The sequence below is a fragment of the Ailuropoda melanoleuca genome, chromosome 20, assembly GCF_002007445.2.
Source record: "Ailuropoda melanoleuca isolate Jingjing chromosome 20, ASM200744v2, whole genome shotgun sequence".
In the NCBI taxonomy this organism is placed as follows: Eukaryota; Metazoa; Chordata; class Mammalia; order Carnivora; family Ursidae; genus Ailuropoda; species Ailuropoda melanoleuca.
The window spans coordinates 9,383,100-9,408,068 of NC_048237.1; the positions used below are offsets into that span (position 1 = coordinate 9,383,100).

Sequence of the window (24,969 nt, forward strand, 5' to 3'; positions counted from 1 at the left end):
CTAATTTTTATTCTCAAACCTAAAGAGAATTTAATGTAAGTATCTTCACTTTAATAATAAACCAATTAAGATAAAAGAAGTTAAGCACCTTTCTCATGGCCACGTATTTAGGAAGTGGCAATGCTGGCATTTGGACCCACTTTGCCTTGACTCCAGAGTCTGAGCTCTTAACTAAGGCTTATGCTTTCTTACTTGCCACAATTAAATGATAGAAAAGACCCATTTAATAAGGATCTCTGTTAAATGGTGGCATACTTTATAATTTTCTGATGACCTTACCATGAAGCAGTTCTACTCCAAATATATCTGGATTCTTTTATTGGCATGACAGCTAGTCCTCTAAAATTTTTAGGCAAAATTATCTTGTTCAAAATTGAACTTGCTCACTCCTCAAAAAGATTCTAAGTTTTGTTTTTTTAGAAAAAAAAAGTGGCCCCCACTCACACCTACAGCTCTGTAGCTATTTGGAGAAGAATAAAAACCAAGTACTTCAATGTTCACAGTGAATTATTTTACTGACACTTTTCTCCTACTTAAAGCAGACTGCCTGCACTTTAATGTCAACTCCTAGGCACTTGAATCCTACAAATTTACATGTACTAAAGACCTTTTTAATTTATTAAAATATCCAAAACCAAGTTCTCAATCACTCAATCAAAAATTCAGCACTCGTTCTTCACCCGTTCCTTTCCCTCACCTCTCACAACTAACTGGTCATCAATCCCTATACAACCCATCTCTCAACCTTTTGAACTTGTTCCCAACAACCCAGTCCCCCAGCAGCTGTTTGAACTTCATATTGCAATGAACCCTTAAATAGTCTGTTTTCATTCTTGCTCTCCTCCAGTACTTTTCTCCACTGGGCTGCCAATGGAATCTTCATAAATCACAAAATCAACTGTGACAAATATCCTCACAGGTATTTAATGACCCTTCTTCAACTGTGGAGTATGGCTCATTAGCATGGGCCACAAAGGCCTTCAGAGATCATAAAGGCTCCTGTCTACCTTTTTAACATTATTCACTGAGCTTTCCAAACATATCCCATTAATCCAAACTAACTCCATTAATATTAAAATACTTACAACTGCTAACAAAACACACTCAATTATGCTCTAAATATCTACTGAGGACCTAGACCTACTAAGTATCAAGCCCTGTTCTATACCTCTTTGTCTTTGCAGGAATATAGCTGTACACAGGCCAGCTCTCAAGGGGTTCACTTTGGAGGGGAGACAGACAATAAAACAAAGTCAAAAAAGAGCAAGATTTCAGACATTGAAAGCTCTGTAAAGAGAGTAAAACATCATAATTTATGTGAAAGGAATCCTAGGGGTAAATTTAAATTAGATGGACAAAAACATCAGTGGATGGAACATTTGAACTGAGACCTAAATGATATGAAGCAACAAACCATCCAAAAGACCCAAGGATAAGAAAGGTTTCCAGTAAAGGTAAGTACCAAAGCCCTAAGGTAAGGATGTACGTGGAATGTTCCAAAAACAGAAAAAAGGCTAGCTTATTGTAAGTGTAATGCGCTAGGGATTAGGTAGTACTAAGCGAGGTCAGAGAGGTGGGTGGGGCTTATGTAAGACCTTGCAAGTCTGAGAGTTAAGAAGCTAGGTTTTAAGGGCACCTGGGTGGCTCAGTTAGTTAAGCCTCTGACTCCTGATTTCAACTCAGGGTTGTGAGACCGAGCCCTGCTTCAGGGGCTCTGTGCTCAGTGGGGAGTCTGCTTGCGATTCTCTTCCTCTCCCCCCAACCCCCAGTGCCCTCACATTCTCGCTCTCTCTTAAAAAAAAAAAAAAAAGGAGTTAGGTTTTAAAGCCAGATGGAAGCTACTGGAGGGTTTAAATCAGAAAGAGATACAATCATGATTTTTAAAATAAATTAGACTAATATGTAGTACCAGATTATAAAGGAGCAAGAGAGAAAAGAAAGACTAATTAAGAGGCAACTGCAGTAGTCCAACTACAGACTACAGACCACAGTATTAGCAACAGATGAACAGAAATGACACACTACAGGAGAGTCACCAGGATTTGTACCAGGATGGACTGACTCACACCTCCACACCTTTGCTCATAAAGTTGCCCAGTGATCCTTCCAATCTGTCTGCCTACAGAATCCCCAAATATCCTTTATGTATTTTTTTAAGATTTTATTTATTTATTTGACAGAGAGACAGCCAGCGAGAGAGGGAACACAAGCAGGGGGAGTGGGAGAGGAAGAAGCAGGCTCCCAGCGGAGGAGCCTGATGTGGGGCTCGATCCTAGGACTCCGGGATCATGCCCTGAGCCGAAGGCAGATGTTTAATGACTGAGCCACCCAGGCGCCCCCACCAAATATCCTTTAAACCCCAATTTAAATCTCATTTCTACATAAAATTTTCTCCAATTGTACAGCCCAATTAAACATTAAATCATCTATATTCCCAGAGAACTATGATGGTATATCTATCACTTACTCCTCTTATTAACTCACATCTTCCTCAGTAGCCTGCAATGAATGGTACAGTAAGCGAAAGCCAAGTCCCATTTCTTTGGGTAACTCTCTAAGGAACATCTCGTACTGCGTCTACCAAAAAGGCCTCCGTAAAAGCTCAATAAATGTTTGCTGCACTTACCGAAATTTCTCTAAAGTTGATATTCATCGAGCTACAGAAACTGTTAGGAATCTAGTCTTCTTGATTCACAAAACTCATTAAGTCAGATCATCGGAAGAAAAGATTTAACTCTCCAATCAAATTTCCAATCTAAATTTTATTCTTACCATACCTTTTCAATATTAAAATAAACTTCAACACTTTTGGAAAAGGGAGATAAACAGAACTATACAAATAGCATAATTTAACTAGTAAACACAGATACTACGAATAACTACCTTATTGAAGGCAGCATAGTTTGCTGAAATGTCTGTGCAAACACCGGCAATAACCTTTTCAAGTATATGGGTGCCATTTCTGGATCTCCTTTTGGCTCATTACATTCCTCTTCATCTTTGTTTGTATCTTTCTTTTTCTTATCATCTCCTTTATTAACTGGACACATCCAATCACCTGCAGACAAATATTGTTTAATAAAATAAATTTTTGGAACATTTTTCTTTCAATGAAAAAAACATTAAGAGGTACCGAATTTCAATCTGTAATTATCCCTAGGGCACCTGGGTGGCTCAGTCAGAGCATCCAACTCTTGATTTTGGCTCACGTTATGATCTCAGGGTTCACAACCCACACCCAGTGGGGAGTTTGCTTGAGATTCTCTCTCCCTCTCCCTCTGCCCCTCCCCACGCTTGCGCATGCTCTCTCTCTGTCCCAAATAAATATTTAAGGGGAAAAAAGTATCCCTAATTAACAATAATTAAACTGAAATTAAAATACTGTATCTATCAAAGGTGTTTGTAAGAATAATACTATTCCAATTTTTTTTTAGTACATGTGCTGCTAAAGCAAAAGCACAAGAATACTAAAGAATGTCAGTCCCACCCATGAGCTGAATTACAACTTAGGGAAATAATTTTGGATATTCCATTTGATTCTAGAAATTATTTCACAAAGGTTTCACATTCATCTACTCTGTGAAAACTTAAAAATCTGGTCAAAGTACTTCATCTACACAACACCCAACTATTCTTTATGACATTCCCATGCCCCTTAAACTCTTGGTTTTTGGGATGCATGGGTGGTTCAGTCAGTTGAGCATCTGCCTTCGGCTCAGATCATGATCCCGGGGTACTGGGATTGAGTCCCGCATTGGGCTCCTTGCTCAGCGGGGAGCCTGCTTCCCCCTGCCTGCTGCTCCCCCTGCTTGAATGCGCTCTCTCACTTTCTCTCTCTCTCACAAATAAATAAATAAAATCTTTAAAAAAAAAAAAAAAATTTCATTTCGTCATTCTGGAATCATGCACCCACAGTCTCAAAGGCTACTGAATGGTATACTAACAGTATTAAAGATTAATTATTAAAGTATGTGCATATGTTAAAGTATGTGCATATAATTACTTGCCTTCATAGGAATAGGAATAGTTCATTTATATAATGTTAATACATACACAAGAAGCTGTATCTGTAAAAATGAAGCTGAAAAATAACAGCAGATGGCGTAAAAGGAAGGAGTTTACCGCTCACCTGGAGACTGAAGAATGGCTACTACTTCACTGTGGCCCCTTTCCCGAGCTTTATCTAATGGAGTTTTCCCGTCTTCATCTCTCAGATCTGGGTTTGCACCATGCCGTAACAGAGTCTAGAAAAGAAAGCATTTCATTTGAATATCAGAATGAACACTTTACTTCTTCAATATCCGACTCTGCAATCCTCAAGTTGCTCCCATAGATTTCAGACTCAAAATTACTTAAGCAGGCACCAATCCAAATCACTATTTTGCACACATCACCTCAAAAATGGTCTATCTAGATCTTGAAAAAATTACAGATTAACTTCACTTGGTAATTTATTAACAACTCAAATTAAGTACGTTTACATGTGAACCTATCATCTTTTCCTTCAAACTCCAACCAATTTCCTTAACACAGAGGAAATAAATAGTGTATGTTTGTGACATGGTAATCGTCTTCCTCATTTACTATATACTGCCGATTACCAAGTAAAATAAATTCTTCTAGAATGAACTACAAAATTTAAGTCTAAAACACTAATTCACACTGTTTGCCAATTTTAACGGACACTGGACTCTCTCCCCAACAGACGGTAAGGTCTTTTGAACAGAGAACACATCTCATATTTTTCTTATCAGTCTCAGAGCTGCACTTTTTCTAACTTTGTTATGATGTAATAGATATATCTGACAAACAAGTGAATACATACACACATCTGAGAAGTACAGTACTGGCTAAAAAAGCCAATTGCTGAATCATAATAATACAGTATTTTATCAAATCTAGGATGCCACAGATTAGTACCACTAAGAAAGAAAAAAAAATGCCAGTTAAATTTTGTAACGTGCTTTCTTATTGCTTGGAATTTTTTTTTAAACTCATTAAAAGAAATTTTTTAAACTTAGATTTTTTCCCATTACAAGGAAAAACATAAGAAAATAGAAATGAACTATAAGGTATTCCATAACTTCACATCCTGAGCACAATTCTTCATAATTAATTATATTTTTATTCAAAATCAACAATATTTGTATTTCTACAAACAAAGCTATCATCTGTGCCATAAAGAGCATTAATGATGCATTAATGATGCAGCATTTCTGAGTGCCTCTCTATCAGACAGGATTTTTTATTCCTGTTGCATGAACGGGTAATGATCACTATGCTGCAATTTCTATCTGGTCAATAGCAATTCTACCACATTTTCCTGTTTAAGAGATGTTAAAATATGTATGGAGGGAGAAGGGGAGAAGTGGAGGTGTACCTTAGGATCAATTAAAAACAGAAGAATCTATGATGATTAAAAATAATACATGCTAAATACCTAAGACACTGGCTAGCACAGAGTTTCCATGCTCAGTGAGTCCTACCTATCCTGTCATTAGTAACAGCAGCTATCGCTCACTGTAGGCTGACATATAATCAAGTCAGGTTAGGGTGAGATACAATTCATTTGGCTTCTCCTCTCCCACCCAATCACTCATAACTGCAAAACAGTACAGGTCAAAAGAAAATGGTTCAATAAAACTTTTTTTTATCATCCTTAGAAGCATCATTCTCTTTAAAAACTAACCAACTGAAATTGACAGAATTTGACCTTGAAGTGAGAACATCTTTCCCAAGTTAGAAAGCTAAGATGTTAATCCAAACTTTCATATACTGTAAAGACAATAATAAAAGCTACCATGTGAGTATCTACGATGTGTTGACTACTATACTATGCATTTTTATGTATTTTTTTCTAATTATAACAATAATCATGCTATGCATAGTATACACATTTAACTTAAAAAACTGCAAGTCAAACTGAAGAAACTTGCCCAAGGCCACACAACTGTTTTGCTAATAAGCTGAAGCTTGAATCCAAGCGTGCCTGACTTAGTAGCAGACTAACATTGCACTGTGCCAAATTACTTCACATTATGAAGAGTCTAGAGACCTAAATTATCCACATATTTGGTTCAACCCTTATCACTTGACCTCTCTGGACCACCTCAATTTCTAACTATAAAAAGAACTTTCCAATGTCCTTTGCTAATCTGAGACTCAAAGATACTATGATTCTTCAGCAAATAAATTTTTGCTTTAATGATAAATAAAAACAACACAAACATGTACAAAATTATTTGGTGCCAAGAGTAAGAAATTGGAAAAATTAAAGTGCTTAGCAACAGGGAATAAATCTGCAGTATATCCACACAGGGCAAGTATACAGATGTAAAAAAGTTATTCAAATACTAACAGGAAGAAGTCTTCAATGTATACTATTAAATGAAAAAGTAAAGTATAAATCAGTGTATGTAATATGTTACACGTTTTGTATTAGGAAAGGAGGAAGTAAGTATACACATTTCTTTTTGCTAGTTATCTGTTAAGAAACACTAAAAAGAGGGGCGCCTAGGTGGCACAGCGGTTAAGCGTCTGCCTTCGGCTCAGGGCGTGATCCCGGCGTTGTGGGATCGAGCCCCACATTGGGCTCCTCTGCTATGAGCCTGCTTCTTCCTCTCCCACTTCCCCTGCTTGTGTTCCCTCTCTCGCTGGCTGTCTCTATCTCTGTCGAATAAATAAATAAAATCTTTAAAGAAACACTAAAAAGATAAAACACACTTACCTATAGTGAACAATGGGGAATGGGGTGAATGGAGATGGCACAGAAGCTTGACTTATCAGAATAAAAGCTTTTATATCATTCTAATTTTGGAACCATGTAAATGTTAAATATTAAATTAATAATTCAAAAACCTGGATTTTACCTTTGCTACTTGAGGTCTTCCAAAACATGCAGCGTAATGTAATGATGATGACCTTTGACCCCTATTAACATCAGCACCTCTTTCACAAAGAAATTCTACCTGTAAAATTATGAAGAATCATAAAGTTGCCTTATTAATAGTTCTATCTTTGATTTAAAACAGTAGCTTTTATTTATTAGCTTACCATTTCCTGAGTTCCAAAAGCAGAGGCCCAGTTTAATAGTGTCTGACCCACATCATCCATAAAATTTACTTCAAAGGCTGGAAGTTTGAAGGAGAAAAATTAATTTTTAAAAATCTAACAAAATAATACTGAACTTTCTACAGTGGGAACCATTTAAAGATTGTTATTAATAATCACTAAATACAGAGTCAATTTTAAACATTTAGGTCAACTCTACAGTAATAAATAATCCACCAACAAATTCTGCTAAGAAAAGGTATTCTAAAATTTTTAAACCACTGAGGATTCACAAGGCTTTAAGCCTTAAAAATAAACATAAAATAAGAGAAAAAAACCAACTAAATATATAACACAATTCAACAGGGTACTAGTTTCCTTTATTCATTTCATTTACCCATTTAACAGGCATTTACTCAGGTCTTACCATGCACCAGGCTGATAATTATAGACACAGGGAGGGGAGAGGAAAGATAAGAGGTTGGCCATTCTATTATCTGGCACAACTACTAAAAATACTGTCTAAAATCTAGAAACTAGAAATTGCCTATATAATTCCTATCTCACAGTTTTCTTTTTATATTTTAAAAAATATTTTCCGACCTCCGGTGTCAATTGCATCTATAAGTGCATCGGTATCTTTACTTCGAATACAGTCTATAAGCTGCCGATGTGAGCGCTCCCCAGAGCTATCCAATCTCCGAAGTCCTGGGATTCTGCCTGTAGATCCAGCACTAGACTTTGGCAAAGCTTTTCGTCCTTCAAATAATAGCACCAAGAGAAGGTCGACCAAACGCATGGTATCAAGCACACATCTTTCATCACCCTGCAATGCACTTTCAATTGAATCTGGAAGTTCCGACCTCAGGAGATCCTAGAAAGGGAATGGGAGAAATGTTTAATAAATTTGCATTACACAAAAATACTTTTACTGAAAGATTAAAAATCAAAGATTCAAAAACACTCTTACGTGTGTGACTACTGGAGAGCCTCTGCAAAGTGTTGAGAGCAGACTTACAATTGTTGACACCTGGTTACTCAATTTGGAATCTGCAGCTGTGGAAGGCGCTCCTGTAGTGCTGCGACCTGGTTTACAAGCTGATGATGGCCCTGATACAGTACCACCAGCGGCAGCCATGCGAGATAACAGCTCCTCAGTTAATCCATGCTTGGCTAATGGAGCTGGGTCAACACCACGACGGGTAAATCGGTCAGCTAGTGAGGCAAAACACCGCAGAGCTCCATCTGAAACCTAATGATATCAAGAATATGCATATGGATAAAATTCACCTAAAAAGGACTAGGGGCTGGTACTGCTAATTTCATTACTGAGATCACAAGAAAGGCAGCTATAGCAAAGATTTAAGGCATATCATCTATCTAGATTTTAATCCTGGCTCCACATTCTCCTAACTCTATGACCCAAGGATATCACTTAACCGCTCAATGCCTCAGTTCCCTTAGCTGTAAAATGGCGATAATAGTACCTATAATTCACTGTCCAAGCTTAATTAAGTAAGATAATATATGTAAAGAAACTAGGTGGACAGTAAAAGCTCAATAAATGTTAACTATTATTACGAACAACTCTGCCAAAATAATCTATGGGTATCAACTAAAAATAATTAACAACAGAATGGTAAACAGGCATTTAAAAGTCAAGTTTTATTTTCTAAAGTATGCTAATTCAAAAAAAAAACTTTACACATAAAAGATTTTAAATACTGTGTTATTTTACTTCAGTGAGAACTATCCTTTTAAGTCAACAAAATTGTGCTGAGTCAACAAACCACACAGTATAATGCAGCTTTAAAAATTACGTATTTCTGAAACATTTAAATTTTAAAAATAAACATATCACTTTTATAATTTAAAATGTTTCACTGTCAAAACAAAAAAGATCACCATATAGAAATATGAAATGAGAAAAAGAGAAAATGGAATTACCTCTAGTTCATCAAGTGAAAAGTTCAAATTAACAGTGTATCAAAGTGATAAATAAGGGACACTATAAAATCACTTTTTGAATACAAAGTATGCAACCGTGATTTACCTGATGATCTTCATGTTTTAATAAACTAGACAGAGATTCCACACAAATTTCTAAAGAAGAATCTTGAGGTTCCATTTTGCCACACAGTCTTGATACCACAGCCATGGCAGAGTGCAACGTATCTTTATGAACCAAGTGTCCACTGTCACGAATGAAGGTAAGCACACAATTCAAGCCACCAGCCTCAAAGACTGCTCCTGACTCACGAGTACATATCAGTTCTAACACCTAAAATAGTAAATCAAAATTAACAAAAGAACACAAAGTCCAATTTTAATTTTCTAGCATCACAGAAAACAATGTGCCCTCCAAATTTATTCGCAGCCACATTTAAAAAGTAAATTAATTTGAATATTATATTTAATATGTATTATATTTAACTTGGCCCAATACATGTAAGGCATCATCATTTCAATGTTACCAATGTTAAAAATTGATGTATTTCACATTCTCTAATGTATTTTTTTGAACTTTTTTTAAAAAAATTATTTTTTTAGGGATACCTGGGTGGCTCAGCCAGTTAAGCAGCTGCCTCTGGCTCAGGTCAAGATCCTAAGGTCCTGGGATCAAGTTCCCGCATTGGGCTCCTTGCTCAGTGAGGAGTCTGCTTCTCCCTCTGCCTGCCACTCCCCCTGCTCGTGCTCACACACTCTCTCTCTGATTAAAAATATATATTTATATTTATTTTGGAGAGACAGGGAGAGCATAAGCAGGGGGAGGGGCAGAGGAGAGAATCCCAAGCAGACTCCACACTGAGTGCGGAGCCCCACACAGGAATTGATCCCATGACCATGAGTTCACGACCTGAGCCGAAATCAAGAGTCGGATGCTGAACCAACTGAGCCATTCAGGCGCCCCATATTCTTTTAAGTCTTCAAATTCCCAAGTATATTTTATACTTATTTCACTCTGGGGTAGCCACATTTGAAACATCCTATATGGCTACCATATCAAACAGTGTAGGTTCAGATGGTGAAGCCTGCATGGCAAGTTAAGCAACTAAAATAACCTGGCAAAAGTTTACAAAGGTTCTACACATTAAATAAATAAATAAATGCTTCCTATTATTACATTACTCATCATCCTCACACTTACCTTATGAATGCCAAAACATGAAAAATTAACTTTCAGGGGGCCTGGGTCCTGGGATCAAGTCCCGCATCAGGTTCCCTGCTCCAAAGGGAGCCTGCTTCTCCCTCTCCCTCTGCCTGCCCTCCCCCTTGCTTATGTGCACACATGCTCAGTCAAATAAATAAAATTTTTTAAAAATTAACTTTCATTTTCCAGATTATGTTAATATTTAAGGAGTTTGGGTAGAACTAAAGAGTTAACAGGGTCCACAGATTTTTATAGGAATACCAGAAAATTTAGAGTTTATTCTATAAGCTAGAAAAATGTTTTAAGCAGAAAAATAATATGATTAGATTTCCAGTTAATAACTCAGAATGGGGCATAAGGGAGAGTATAGATGCAAATGCAAAAAAAATTCAAGCATTAATATTCAAGAGAGGATGAGAGCTTAACTAAGGCAATAACAACAGAGACAAACAAAAGGAAATAAAACTAGAAAATCAGCTCATCATTAATTACATGTATGGAGTGGAAAAAAGAAAGAAAGGATAAAGCACAGGTTTCTGCCTAGAGTGGGTAAATTTGATGACAATTATCAAAATAACTTTATCTGTAGTAAAAGATCATGAATTCAGACAGCTAGTTGGAGCTGTCCAACAAGCCTTTGAATATGGAGTCTAGAACTCAAGAGAAAGGTCAGGTCTAGAGATAAAGACATGAGGCCATATTCAAATGAACAGTACTGATGCTGATACATTATATTATCTAGGCAAAGTTACAGTTTATAAAAAAAGAAACTTAGAAAATACTACCATTTAAGAATAAATTAATAACAATAATCTGCAAAGAAAAGAGAAAAAGGGAGAGCAGGGTGTAAAAGACAAGAAAGAGTTTAAAATAATACGAGTCAATGAATAAACAATGGAGTAAAATCACAGTCCCAGAAGAAACATGAAGTAATATGATCAAGAGAGTGAGACAGAGGGGCACCTGGGTGGCTCAGTCGTTTGGGTGTCCAACTCTTGATTTCAAATCAGGTCACGAGCTCAGGGTTGAGATCGAGCCCTGAGTCAGGCTCCATACTGAGTGTGGAGTCTGCTTGAGATTCTCTCCTTCTGCTCCTCCTCCCCCCGCCCCCAACAGCCGGTAGCACATCTGTGCTCTCTAAAATTAATTAATTAAATTTTAAAAAGAGAGAATAAGAGAAAAAAAAGTTCTAAACAGGAAAATAGATACCTCTTTGTCTGAATCTAGAGACAGAAATAAATCTACAGACACAGAAGCAGAAAATCAAGACATTAACACTTGTAACAGCAGCTCTCAAAGTGTGGGGAAGACATTTTCAAAGATCCTTAAGTTAAAACTTTTTTCATAATACCAATACCATGACAGTAATTATCTTTTTCATTCTCATTCTCTCAGGAGTGTAGGGTGGAATTTCTGAAAAGCTGTATGTGATATAGCAACGGACTGAATGCAGAAGTAGATATGAGGATCCACCCGACTTCTTCTATTAAGCCAGACATTATTAAAGAGACGTACAAAAATGCTTAACAATGTTACTGCTCTCATTAACTTTCTATTTGCTAAAGAAATAATTTTTTCAGTAAAAATGTATGCTAACACATAACGAGTTTGTTATTTTCAGATAAATATGTTCTAAATTTGTTTTAATACCTAATATAGTAAAAATAAACAGATATAGCCTATATAAACAAGGCTCTTTGAGGGCCCCTCAATAATAAGGCCTATAAAAGGATCCTGAGACAGAAAGTTTGAAAACTGCTGACCTAGAGCATCAAGAATCTTAACAAGAATGATACAGGAATTATAAACAAAAAGTCATGTAAAGTCTAAGTGTGTTCATCAAGTAGTGCTAATAAACTACTGACCCAGCACTGGTGCTTTCAAAGTCACATAAAGTTTAGAGTTAGTCCCACCAGGATTAAAACAAAACAGCTCCTCTAAAGGAAGTACAAAAAAATAGTTAAATCCATGGGCCTTCAAACCAGACTTCCTAATTTCAAACTCCTAATTTTCCAACTCTGGCACTGCCACGAACTACTTGTATCACCACCAACCAAGTTACTTAACCTCAGTATGCTTGAATTTTTTTCGAATAAAAAATAGAAATGCTGATATTAGCAGCACCTACCTCATATAAAGTTGTCATGAAGACTGAGCTAAAACATGTAAAGTGTTTAGTATAATGCCTGACTCTAATAATCAGTATTAGTTGTTGTGGTTGTTGTCATAACTATTTTCATACAAAATCATTTTGGCTAAGAATAGGGACAACCTCTCTAAAAAGCTACCAGAAACCCAAGAGCCAGCACAGAAGAGCATTATCAGTAACCTACAATTTTCCTTTGAAGATAAGATTTCTTTTCCCAAGCTATACAGGATCCTATTTGGTGCCACAAAGACTATGACTTCCACTGTTGTCAACCACTCTCAATAAAGTAAGAATAATGAAAGAATTTTCTTTTTTTAGCAAAATATACTTTTTATTCTCTAGTGATCTTCAAATGGGCCAGTAAATACTTAATTAAGACTTACCTTTACACATTGTTCAGCTAAGTCTCTGCTAGTCCTGTTATTAAGTTCGACCACAACTAAACGATTACAAAGTGCTTTTATAGCTCCATCAACCCCAACAATCCTTCGGGTGCATTCTGCAGATACGTCCAGATAGTATGTGATGGCACGGGCTGTCACCTCTAACACATTGTCTGGAGCACTTTCATCAAGAAAAATTTTGCAGAGGGCTGGTAAGAAAGTGCGAGGAGGACATCTGTAGTAAAAGAAATCATATTATACCTAGGATTACTAAATTCTTCACAACAAAATATTAACAAAATCATAAATAAAAACTGTAACATAATACATCACATTCAATACTGCGTCTGCATGTATATAAAGTATTTCTCAAATTGCTTGTTTCCAGAACAATACGCATATGCTAATTTTATCATTGCTGAAAATATCAAGTTATCAACAGTTTACGGTAGCAGCATTAACTTGAAACCATGTTAAAAAAAAAATTTCCGGGGCGCCTGGGTGGCACAGAGGTTAAGCGTCTGCCTTCGGCTCAGGGCGTGATCCCGGCGTTATAGGATCGAGCCCCACATCAGNTAAATAAAAAATAAATTTCCTATTCAATACACAGCTCAAACATCAACTGCTCTGTAAAACCCTCCCTAACCTGCCCGAATTGCTAAGTGGTACTTTCATGTTCCTAAAACTTCATATAAACAGTGCCCACACTATGTAATCTATCACTTTATTTCCTTATTTACACTAAAAGGTCCTGAAGGCCAGGGACATTGTTCAATTAATGTTTTATTAGAACCAGTGTTGATCTGGGGTTTAATAGATAAGGATAAAACATAACAACAACTTTGTAACCTCTGTGGTCCTGTTTCCTCATTTGTAAAGCATAGATAATACCTAAAAAATACCAACTTTATATGGGTGATATGAAAATTAAATAAAATTATATATATATTAAACACTTAGCTCCTATGCTGGAACCATATTGAACTAATTAACTTTAGTTCTCCTTTCCTCCTCTGAATAGTCTAATGCCCGCTATATAATCAAAAGCAGAATTTGTGAGGTACCAATATCCTCTATATTTTATCAACACTTAAAATATGAAAGGCTATGATTTACATTTAGTAGAAATCTCAGTTGTATGACATCAAATACATTATTCTAACTTCTCTGCACAAACTAAGCTTTTAAATGGGCTACAGATAACACAAAAGGTAGTACTCTAAACATTTTAATGGAATTATTTTTCCTTTATATTTTAGCATGTGTATATCTTTAGTAGCTTTTTAATAATATCTGTGTTTTGGGACACCTGGGTGGCTCAGTTAAGCATCTGCCTTCTCTCGCCCTCTAACCGCCCCCCCCAACACTCACACACTCTCTCTCACATAAATAAATAAATCTTAAAAAAAAAAAAAAAGCAGCCACCATTATAATATAAACAGGTAATACCTTAAAACAGTCTCTTCAGTTGTTGATTAGGGAGGTTATTTTCCCCTTATCTTTTTTTTTTTTAAGATTTTATTTATCTATGTATCTAGCTATTTACTTCTTTGACAGAGAGAGAGAGAAGAGAGCACAGAAGCAGGAGAAGCAGCAGGCAGAGGAGAGGAAGCAGCAGGCTCCCTGCTGGGCATGGAGCCTGACCCGAGCTCAATCCCAGAACCCTGGGATCATGACCTGTGTCAAAGTCAGACACTTAACCAACTGAGCCATCCAGGCACCCTGACAGAGGATTTTTCTCTTTTCCCTTCCTTCCTTCCTCCCTCCCTTCCTTCTTCCCTCCCTTCCTTCCTCCCTCCCTCCCTCCCTTTCTTTCTTTTTTGACAGAGAGAGCACAAGCAGGGGGAGCAGCAGGCAGAGAGAGGAGGGGAAGCAGACTCCCCGCTGAGCAGGGAGCCCAATGTGGGACTCAATTCCAGAACCATCCCGACCTCAGCCGAAAGCAGACACTTAACTGACTGAGCCACCCGGGCATCCCAACAGAGAATTTCTTAGTATCATTTTCAAAGAAACCCTATGTTGATAGATAATCAACTCAGTCTTTGAATTCAACCTGAGCTTTATGGTTATTCAACAGCACTTGCCTACCTTCTTCAACCAAGACCCTCAAAAATCCCTTGCTTCCCCGTCCCCCCCAGGCTACCACTACAGCCACAACCTTCCCTGGGTCTGAATCCATGTCAACAGGGAGTAACTAAGAAACAAGATTTATATAATCAAGAAAACTAATGTCATTATAAATTTGCAATCAACAACCTTAAATGAGCACAATGTCCAATAATTCTGCTACATTTCTTCCACAATCTACAATGAGTATTTCACACCTTTTAATTTTCTCTTGACTTTGTGACTCCCTTGGTTTTCTATCTAGCCTTGGTCTTCAACTCCCTGCTTTTCTCTCTCTAGTTGGTCTCATCTATTCCCTTTGTTCATACATCATGGATGTAAATCTCATCCATATACCATGAAAACTCCCAAAATGTTACCTCTAACCCAGACCAACTAACTCACAATCACTATCTCCACTTAGAATTATCACAGACACCTTAAAAAGAACATATATAAGTACCTCCTTAAGAAGCCTGCACATAAACCAACTCATTACCCATGCCCAATTATGTTCCTCTTGGGTGGTTTCAGAGCACTCAGTGAAATCCATCTAGCAAAAGCATTTATCAAGCTACAGTATATTTTCCCATTTACCTGCCTTATCCATGAAAACATGAGCTACTAGAGAGCAGGATCTGTGCCTTATCTGTTTTCCTACAACCAGACCCAGACTTCTTATCTAGTGGATACTCAAATTTATTTGATGAATATATGAAATACATATGATATACACATAAATACATGAATATAATGAAAATAATTCCTGTCTCAAAAAATTCAGTTTAATAGGGAGAAAGATAATGTAATCAAGGAAAAATAAATAAGTATAATAAAAACCTAAAAGAAGTAGGTCCATAAAAAGTTCTGAGAGGCAAAATTCAACTTAGGGGATTTGGGGAAAAGAAGACACCACAAAAAAGGAAGACTTTTCAGTTAAATCAAGGTATTCTTTAGAGAGTTCTTGCAAGGATTTGAGATAATGAATATACAATGTGCAGTACAGGGATCAAAACATAAAAAATGCTTGATAAACACATGGCAGAAGGTGGCTGAGCAGACAAGCCGTTATATTCCAAGTAAGGAGAATAACATGTGCAAAGGATGGAGAATTGAAGAATTACGTGATGCTGCAGATTGTATTTTCCAACAATATCCACAACATTATCTCCAATTCCACATACCCACATATATATGTATGTATTTTTTAAGATTTACTTATTTATTTTAGGGGGGAGGAGCAGACAGAGAGAGAGAGAATCCTCAAGTAGACTCCTCACTGAGAACAGTGCCCAACTCGGGGCTTGATCCCCAGACCCTGAGATCATGACCTGTGCTGAAATCAAGAGTCAATCACTCAACCAACTGAGCCACCAAGGCACCCCCCCCCATATATTCTTTTTCACGTGACTCTGATACTCATTCCCATTGAGAGGGCCTATGTTCCCACTACTTGAATCTGGGCAGCTTTATGAGTACAGTAAAAGTGACTGCTCTGTGACTTCTAAAGCCGAGCCAGGGGACGCCTGGGAGGCGCAATCGTTAAGCGTCTGCCTTCGGCTCAGGGCGTGATCCCAGTGCTCTGGGACTGAGCCCCACATCAGGCTCCTCCATTAGGAGCCTGCTTCTTCCTCTCCTGCTCCCCCTGCTTGTGTTCCCTCTCTCGCGGGCTGTCTCTCTCTGTCAAATAAATAAATAAAATAAAAAATAAATAAATAAATAAAATAAAGCTGAGCCAACAAAAGCTTCTATTGGATTCTCTTGGGACTCTGGATTTTTGCAACACAAACACCACACTGTGAAGAAGCCCAAGGAGCCATATTACAAGGTGTTCCAATTAAAAACCAAGGAAAGGTCCTAACTGAAAGCCAGTATCAAGGGCATGTGAGAGACCAAGTCATCAGATGGCTCTAGTATATCACCTAGTGCATCACCATCAATCTTTTGTTACTGATAAGTAGAATCATACTACAAATAGTATCCTATAATTTGGTTATTTCTTTTTTTTTTTTAAAGATTTTATTTATTTATTTGACAGAGACAGAGACAGCCAGCGAGAGAGGGAACACAAGCAGGGGGAGTGGGAGAGGAAGAGGCAGGCTCATAGCGGAGGAGCCTGATGTGGGGCTTGATCCCCATAACGCCGGGATCACGCCCTGAGCCGAAGGCAGACGCTTAACCGCTGTGCCACCCAGGCGCCCCTGCTTATTTGATAATGCTATGACCACCTTCCCACATTAATATAAACAGACCTAGCTCAATCTTTCTAATATCAATATAACATCCAATATATTGAAGAGCCATACATAATCACTACTGAGGTGGTTTCCTGATTTTTACTATTTGAAATAGTGCTGCAGTGAACAATCTTGGAGGTCTATCTTTACATGCCCGTATCAGTACAGCTGACCACTGGGTCTGAACTGTGCAGGTCCATTTATACATGGGTTTTTTGTTTTGTTTTGTTTTGTTTTGTTGGTAAGTAAATAAATAATTTTTTTTAATAGATAAACAGAACCTATTTATTCTATCAGTAAGGCTTCTGGTCAACAGGAAGATACTAAGTAGTTAAGCTTCTGGGGAGTCAAAAGTTATACACAGATTTCTGATTGCAAATTTAAATAGAAACCTGAGGGCCATCTAGGTGACTCAGTTAGTTAAGCATCCAACTCTTACTTTCAGCTCAGGTCATGATCTCTGGGTCATGAGATCAAGCCCCTTATCAAGCAGCGCTGGGTGCAGATCCTGTTTAAGGTTCTCTTTTTCCCTCTCCTCTGCCCCTCCCAGCCCCCTGTATGCATGATCTAAAAAGAAAATTAAATAAGTAAATACATAAATAATAAGTCGAAACAAACAAAAGTATAATCCCACCAGAAGCATTTTAGAATACCTACATTCCTACTGCTAAACCACACAAAATGCTACTACCTTTAAACTTTTGCTAAACTGATAAACATTTAAAGACTTTATTTCATAAAATTTGGCTGGCTATGACAGAATTAATAAACTTTCACTTTTTTAAAAAACGATTTTATTTATTTATTTGAGAGCATGAGTGAGCATGAGTTGGGGGGGGGGTAAGGGAGAATCAGGCTCCCCACCGACAGGGAGCCTGGCTCAGGGCTTGATCCCAGAACCCTGGGATCATGGCCTGAACCAAAGGCAGACAGGCAGACACCCAACTGACTGAGCCACCCAAGTGCCCCAAGAATGAATAAACTTTTAAAATTAAAGACAGAATTACTCAAACCCCCACCAAGAAAATACAAAAGAACCTAAAGCTGTATTCATACACACAAACACTTCAGGCTATAGAGAGTCTCTAATTAGAATCACAAAAAATTTACTCTAAAAGAAATTCAATCATTCATATCTTCTTTCTGTATTTCTAATACAGACCTTATTTCTGTATGAACACATACTGGAGGCAGATACAAAACCATGCTGGGTATATATTAACAACATTTTAAACTCTCCATTCCATTTTCCCTTAAAAAATAAAAATCCAGATTTACTAACCTACTCATTCATTCCTCCAGGATTGAAAACTTACAACATTATTTTCAATTAGATATTCCTACAATGATCTCTAGAGTTCAAAACAATCAAAAACCACAAGGTCCTCTATCAAAAACAGTACCATTTTGAAGTTGGTATAAGAGACTACATTCAAACACATTGGGTGAGACTACAACAAGTAATTTTCAAACAGATTAAGGAAACTTTGATCTCCTCTTATATGAATTGTCAAGTCAAGGGTTCAGAAAAGGTTATCAGGCAAAAATGTATACACAAAGATGGTCACAGTGACATAAACCATATATCTAATAACAAGGGCACAATTAAGTATATGACACATCCATATGACAGATTACGCAGGTTTTATTGAGGTACTTACTAAAAACATATTATGATACAAATATTGTTTAATAAAAATATTAGGTAAAAGAAAAAATCCATTATGGTGTTCATCATGTTAAAATATGAAGAGAAAAAAACTAGAGGAAAAAGTTAAAATGGCTTATTACTAGACAGTGTAATTACAGGTAATTTCTTTAAAAACTTCTCTAAAGTTTTCTGATTTTTCCAAATTTCTGAAACAAGTGTATTTTGCAATTCCCAGGAAATAAATTTAAAGTTTGGGGCAAGTCAACTACAGTAAGTTTATTACAGCCTATTTCTCCCAGTGATTACAACCAAAAACCTTGGACAAAACAAAAAAAAAACAACTATCCAAGGACTCTGAAAAGTACACAGTAGGTGGATTGGGGAAGGAAGTCAAAACTTAAACAAGGACCCAAGATGGAAGTGAGTTTCAGGGGCTTTTTTCCTTTCCTCTTTTCTTTTCTGGTTTGACCCCTTGATGGGTCAAATCTCCAAACTACGTAGCAGGAACACAGAACATAAGCTCAGAGAGAACCAAGAAAGAGGGTCTCTGTGAGCCAGAGAGTGTGGGGAGAAATTCCTGGGGCTTCTTATTCCCTGCCTGGCCCCAAGGCAAGCCTCACAGAGTTAAACCTCATTACTAAACCCAGAGTGACACTTGCACAGTGCAGTAGAGATGGCATGAACGTCTAAGGTGCTGGAGAGAAGTGGGAACTAAGAAAAGGAGTCCCTACGGTCAAAAGAGCATGAGAAGAATCCTGTTATCTTCTCTTTTTCTCTCACTACTTTCACCTTAAGGGCAGTTTAGTCTAGTCTAGTCCAAGCGTAAGGGGTGAGAAGAGGAGAGGGGAGGTGGGTGGGAAGAAGTCTAGCTATAACATCAAGAAAGCCCCAGTTTTCTAGCTACAATACTAGTAAAAAGGGCTCCAGGTAGCCAAAAGATATAGGGGAAATCTCAGAAAAGAAAGAGCAAAAAAGGATCCCAAAACAAGTCCTAAACTCACCTCCAAACTGCACTGTGGAGGACAGAGCTGAAAAACAACAGCAAAGACTTTGACAACTGAACTATGATATAATCCAACGCCCAAGTCCCAGATCACACTCTGAATAACACATATACAGAACAGACCCAAATACCATGACAAAAGCTATGAAATCAGTAACATTAGAACCATCACCCACAGAGGGCAAGGCAGAACTTGCAATTTAAATCTAACCAGAATGACTGCATGCCAACACAAAACAAAAATCAACACTATCTCCAGAGGATTGTTATAAAACCCAGAGTCTCACAATATCCCAAATATCTAAGATAAAATCCAAAATGACTTAAAACAGAGGTGCCTGTGCCTGGCTGACTCAGTCAGTAGAGCATGTGACTCTCAATCTCAGGGTCATGAGTTCAAGCCCCACATCCGGCATGGGGCCACAAGAAACTTGAAACACAAAGAATCAGTACAATCTGATCTATCCAACACAAGAAAAAGACAGTCGGTGCCTGGGTGGCTCAGTCAGTTAAGCATCTGACTCTTGATCTCAGCTCAGGTCCTGATCTCAGGGTCATGAGTTCAAGCCTCACAGTGGGCTCCACACTACACATGGCGCCAACTTGGAGGAAAAAAAAAAAAGGCAATCAATAGATACAAGCCTGAGATGATCTAGATGTTAAAATTATCGGGGGGGGGGGTAAGAAAAGAAAAAGAAAAGAAAAGAAAAGAGAAAAGAAAAGAAAAGAGAAAAGAAAAGAAAAGAAAAGAAAAGAAAAGAAAAGAAAAAAGAAAAGAAAATTAGCAGAGAGAATTCTCAATTAGGTATTGTAACTATACGCCATGAGGTAAATGTGAGCATTCTTGAAATGACTGGAAACAGAAGTTTTCAACAGAGAAATAGAAAGAATAAAAAATAATCAAATGAAAGTTTTAGAAATAAAAAGTACAGGGGCGCCTGGGTGGCTCAGTTGGTTAAACATCTGCCTTTGGCTCAGGTCATAATCTCAGGGTCCTGGGATCAAGTCCCATGTTGGCCTCCCTGCTCAGGGAGCAGTCTGCTTCTCTCTTTCCCGCTGCCTCTCCCCTGCTTGTGCTTTCTCTGTCTCAAATGAATAAATAAAATCTTAAAAAAAAAGAGAGAGAGAGAAAGAAACATAAAGTGAGTACAATTTGTGAGTGGGGGTAAAACCTCACTAGATGGGCTCAAAAGCCATAAAAGATAGTGAGCTTGAAGAGAGGTAATAAAAATCATCCAATCTGAAGAACAGAGTAAAAAGACTGGGAGAAAAAAAGGAAATACTGTTAGGAATCTGAAGGAACACATCAAAAAGTGTAACATTTATGCCACTGGAGTCCCAGAAAGAAAGGAGAAAAGAAAATGACTGTAATAGATTTGACAAATGCTCCAAATTAGGTGAAAGGCATACAGATTAAAGAAGCTCAGCAAACTTCAATTAAGACAAATTCAAAGACAACTATGCACAGGCAAATCATAATCAAACAGAAAAAACAAAAACAAAAACAAAAAAAACCCAAAGGTAAATTTTTAAAAAAATCTTAAAAGCAGGAAGAGGAAAAGCAACACAAAGAAACAAAGATCAGAATAAATGCAGATTTCTCATCAGAAACCATAAAGACAAGAAAACCATGAACGGTATCTTTAAAATGCTGAAAAGAACTGTCACCCCAGAATTTTATATCCAGCAAAAATATTTTCAGAATGAATACAAAATAAAGACACTCTTAGATGAAGGAAAACTAAGACAATTAATCACCAGCAGACATCCCTAAAAGAAATGCTAAAGACGGGCGCCTGGGTGGCTCAGTCCGTTAAATGTCCAACTCCTGATCTCAGCTCAGGTCTTGGTCTCAGGGTCCTAAGTTCAAGCCCCATGTTGGGCCCCATGGTGGGTGTGGATCCTACTTAAAAAAAAAGAAAAAAAAAGAAAAAAAAGAAAAGAACCTGGGAGGCTCAGTCAGTTAAGCATCTGCCTTTGGCTCAGGTCATGATCCCAGAATCCTGGGATCCAGCCCCGCATCAGGCTCCCTGCTCAGAGGGGAGTCTGTTTCTCCCTCTCCCCTCCCAAACCCCCATGCTCTCTCTCTCTGCTCTCTCTTTCAAATAAATAAATAAAATCTTAAAAAAAAAAAAAAAGGAAAGAAAAGAAAAGAAAAAGAAATACTAGAGAAAGTTCTTCAAAGTTAAAGAAAATGATACCAGAGACATACATGGAACTTCAGGAATGAAGGAAGAGGAACAGAAATAATAAATATGTAGGTAAATACAACAGATTATTTTTCTCCTCTTAAACTGACTTTTGAAAGTGAAAATTTTAAAACTGCATCTTGAGATTTTCAATGTATGTTGATTTAAAACACATAAAAATTATAACATAAAGGATAAAGGGATCTACATAGTTGTAAGGCTTCTTCATTTTAAATGGTAAAACACTAACTCTTAGTTAATTGCAATTCCCAGAGCAACCATTAAAAAAGTATAAAGAGAGCCGAAAACCAACAGGCAAGTTAAAATAGAATGCTATAAAATATTCAAGTAATTCGAAAGGCAGGAAAGAACAGGGAAAAAAAAAAAGAGAGAGAGAGAAAGAGAACAAAAAATAAAAAGTAAAATGTTACACATATTTCGAAACACACCAAAAATTACATTAAATGTTAATGGGCTAAACTCACTAATTAAAAACAGGTTGCATTAAAAAAAGACAAAGCAGGTTGGATTAAAAAAACACAAGCTAACCATGTACTATCTACAAGAAACCCACATTATATATAATAACATAGACTGGTTAAAACTGAAAGGATGGAAAAAGATAGATGAAACAAACACTATCAAAAGAAAGCTTGAAGGGCACCTGGCTGGCTCAGTCAGTGGAACATGGGACTCTCGACCTCGAAGCTGCGAGTTTGAGTCCCATGGCGGGTGTAGAGATCACTTAAAAATAAAATCTTAAAAAAAGGAATGAATGAATGAATGAATGAATGAAAGCAAGAAAGCAAGAAAGAAAGAAAGAAAGAGAAAAGCAAGAAAGCAAGAAAGAAAGAAAAGCGAGCGAACAAGCTTAAGTGGTTATAGGTATATAAGACAAAATAAATTTCAGAACATGGAAAATTACCAGAGATAAAGAGAGTTTTCACAATGATAAAGGGTTGATTCACCAATAAAACTTAACAATCCTTTCAAAGGCACCTAACAAGGCTTCAAAACACATGAAAAACTGAGATAACTGAATTACACTTGGAGACTTCAACACCTCTTTTTCAGTAACCTGTAATACAAATAGATAGAAAATCAATAAGCATATAGACTGAACACCACTACCAATCAACCTGACCTAATTTGACACTTACAGAACATTCCACCCAACAAGAGCAAAATATACATTCTTCTCAAGTGCATGTGGATGATTCACCAAAAACAGATCATATGATGGGCTATAATACAAATCTTAACAGATTTAAAATAATTAAAATAATATAAAGTATATTCTCTGACCACAATAGTGACACAAAAATATCTGGAAAAATCCCCAAATATTTGTAAATTAAGCAACACCCTTCTACATAACACAAGGGCAAAAAGAAACATCCAAAGAAAAATTTTTAAGTATTGTGAACCAAATGAAAATGAATATATAACATCAACTAAAGCAGAAAAGAGAAATCTATAGTATGAAATGCTTATATTAGACAAGGTCTCAAATCAGTAACCTAAGCTTTCATCTAAGAACTGGGAAAAAAAAAAAAAGAGCAAATTAAATCTCAAACTAATGGAGAAGGAATTAATAAAGAGCAGAAATCAATGAAACTTAAAACAGAAAAATAAAAAATGAATCAAGCCAAAAGCTGCTTCTTTGAAAAGGTTAATAAAACTGATAAATCTTAGGCCAGATTGATCAAAACATAAAAATTACCAGTATCAAAATGAAAATTATCCCTACATACTGTAAAACACCCAAAGGATAAAAAGGAATATTACAAACAACTCTATACCCATAAGTTCTAATTCACATTAGACTAATTCCTTGAAAGACATGCTACTACAATTCACTCAAGAATTAAGTAACCTAAACGGTCCTCTACTACACAAAGAATTAGTTATAAAAATCTTCAGGGGTGCCTGGGTGGCACAGCGGTTGAGCGTCTGCCTTCGGCTCAGGGCGTGATCCCGGCGTTATGGGATCGAGCCACATCAGGCTCCTCCGCTATGAGCCTGCTTCTTCCTCTCCCACTCCCCTTGCTTGTGTTCCCTCTCTCGCTGGCTGTCTCTATCTCTGTCAAATAAATAAATAAAAGCTTTAAAAAAAAATCTTCAAACATACCAATTTATTCTCTTATAGATTGTGCTTTGTGTTTACTCAAGAAATTTTTGACTAACCTAGGGTCACAAAGGATATCTCCTATGTTTTCTTCTAGCGGTTTTATAGTTTTCGGTTTTCACTTAGGTCTATGATTCATTTTATTTTTGTATATGGTGTGGGACATGAATCACAGTTAATTTTTTCGTTTTTCCACATGGATACCAATTATTCCAGCACCATAAAAAAATACTATCCTTTTCCACTGAACTGCCTTTGCACCTTTGTTGAAATAAGGTGTCTTGGTATATGAGTCCATTTCTGAACTCTCTGCTCCATTTCATCGATCCACCTTGCTTTACAGCAATACCACACTGTCTGGTTACTGTAGCTAGATAACAGGAATTTAAATACAGTATTATTAGTCCTCTAAATTGTTTTGGCTATTGTAGGTCCTTTGCATTTCCATATAAGTTTTGAAATCAGTTTGCCAATTTCTACATCTTGTCAGATTTTTCTCTAACAATTGCAGAAGAAATGAAAATACACATTTACACAGAAATCTATATACTAATGTTTATAGCAACTTTGGTCATAATCACCAAAACTAGAAAACCAAATGTTTTTCAAGAGGTAAATGGATAAACCATCTGTGGGGTACATCCAGAAAATGGTACTACACAGCAATTAAAAGGAAGGAACTATTATACACACAGCAACATAGATGACTCTGAAATACAATAGACTACATTTAAGAAGCTGGACTCAAGGGGCGCCTGGGTGGCACAGCGGTTAAGCGTCTGCCTTCGGCTCAGGGCGTGATCCCGGCGTTATGGGATCGAGCCCCACATCAGGCTCCTCCGCTATGAGCCTGCTTCTTCCTCTCCCACTCCCCTTGCTTGTGTTCCCTCTCTCGCTGGCTGTCTCTATCTCTGTCAAATAA

General features: G+C 37.1%; 1 protein-coding gene across 7 annotated transcripts in view; it reads right to left on the reverse strand.

Moving 5' to 3' along the window:
- HECTD1 (HECT domain E3 ubiquitin protein ligase 1) overlaps positions 1-24,969 on the reverse strand; it is an 89,669-nt gene that overhangs the window by 52,598 nt on the left and 12,102 nt on the right. For 6 of the 7 annotated variants that reach the window (XM_011224054.3, XM_011224052.3, XM_011224051.3 and 3 more), the window contains exons 3-10: positions 12,734-12,968; positions 9,104-9,331; positions 8,021-8,302; positions 7,654-7,924; positions 7,054-7,130; positions 6,870-6,968; positions 4,130-4,244; positions 2,884-3,058 (exon numbers count right to left, since the gene is read on the reverse strand). In XM_011224054.3, the coding sequence (XP_011222356.1) occupies positions 2,884-3,058; positions 4,130-4,244; positions 6,870-6,968; positions 7,054-7,130; positions 7,654-7,924; positions 8,021-8,302; positions 9,104-9,331; positions 12,734-12,968 (1,482 nt within the window). Of the gene's footprint in view, positions 1-2,883; positions 3,059-4,129; positions 4,245-6,869; positions 6,969-7,053; positions 7,131-7,653; positions 7,925-8,020; positions 8,303-9,103; positions 9,332-12,733; positions 12,969-22,844; positions 22,974-24,969 lie in introns of those variants that run through there. The other variant, XM_034648508.1, reaches the window with a different exon arrangement.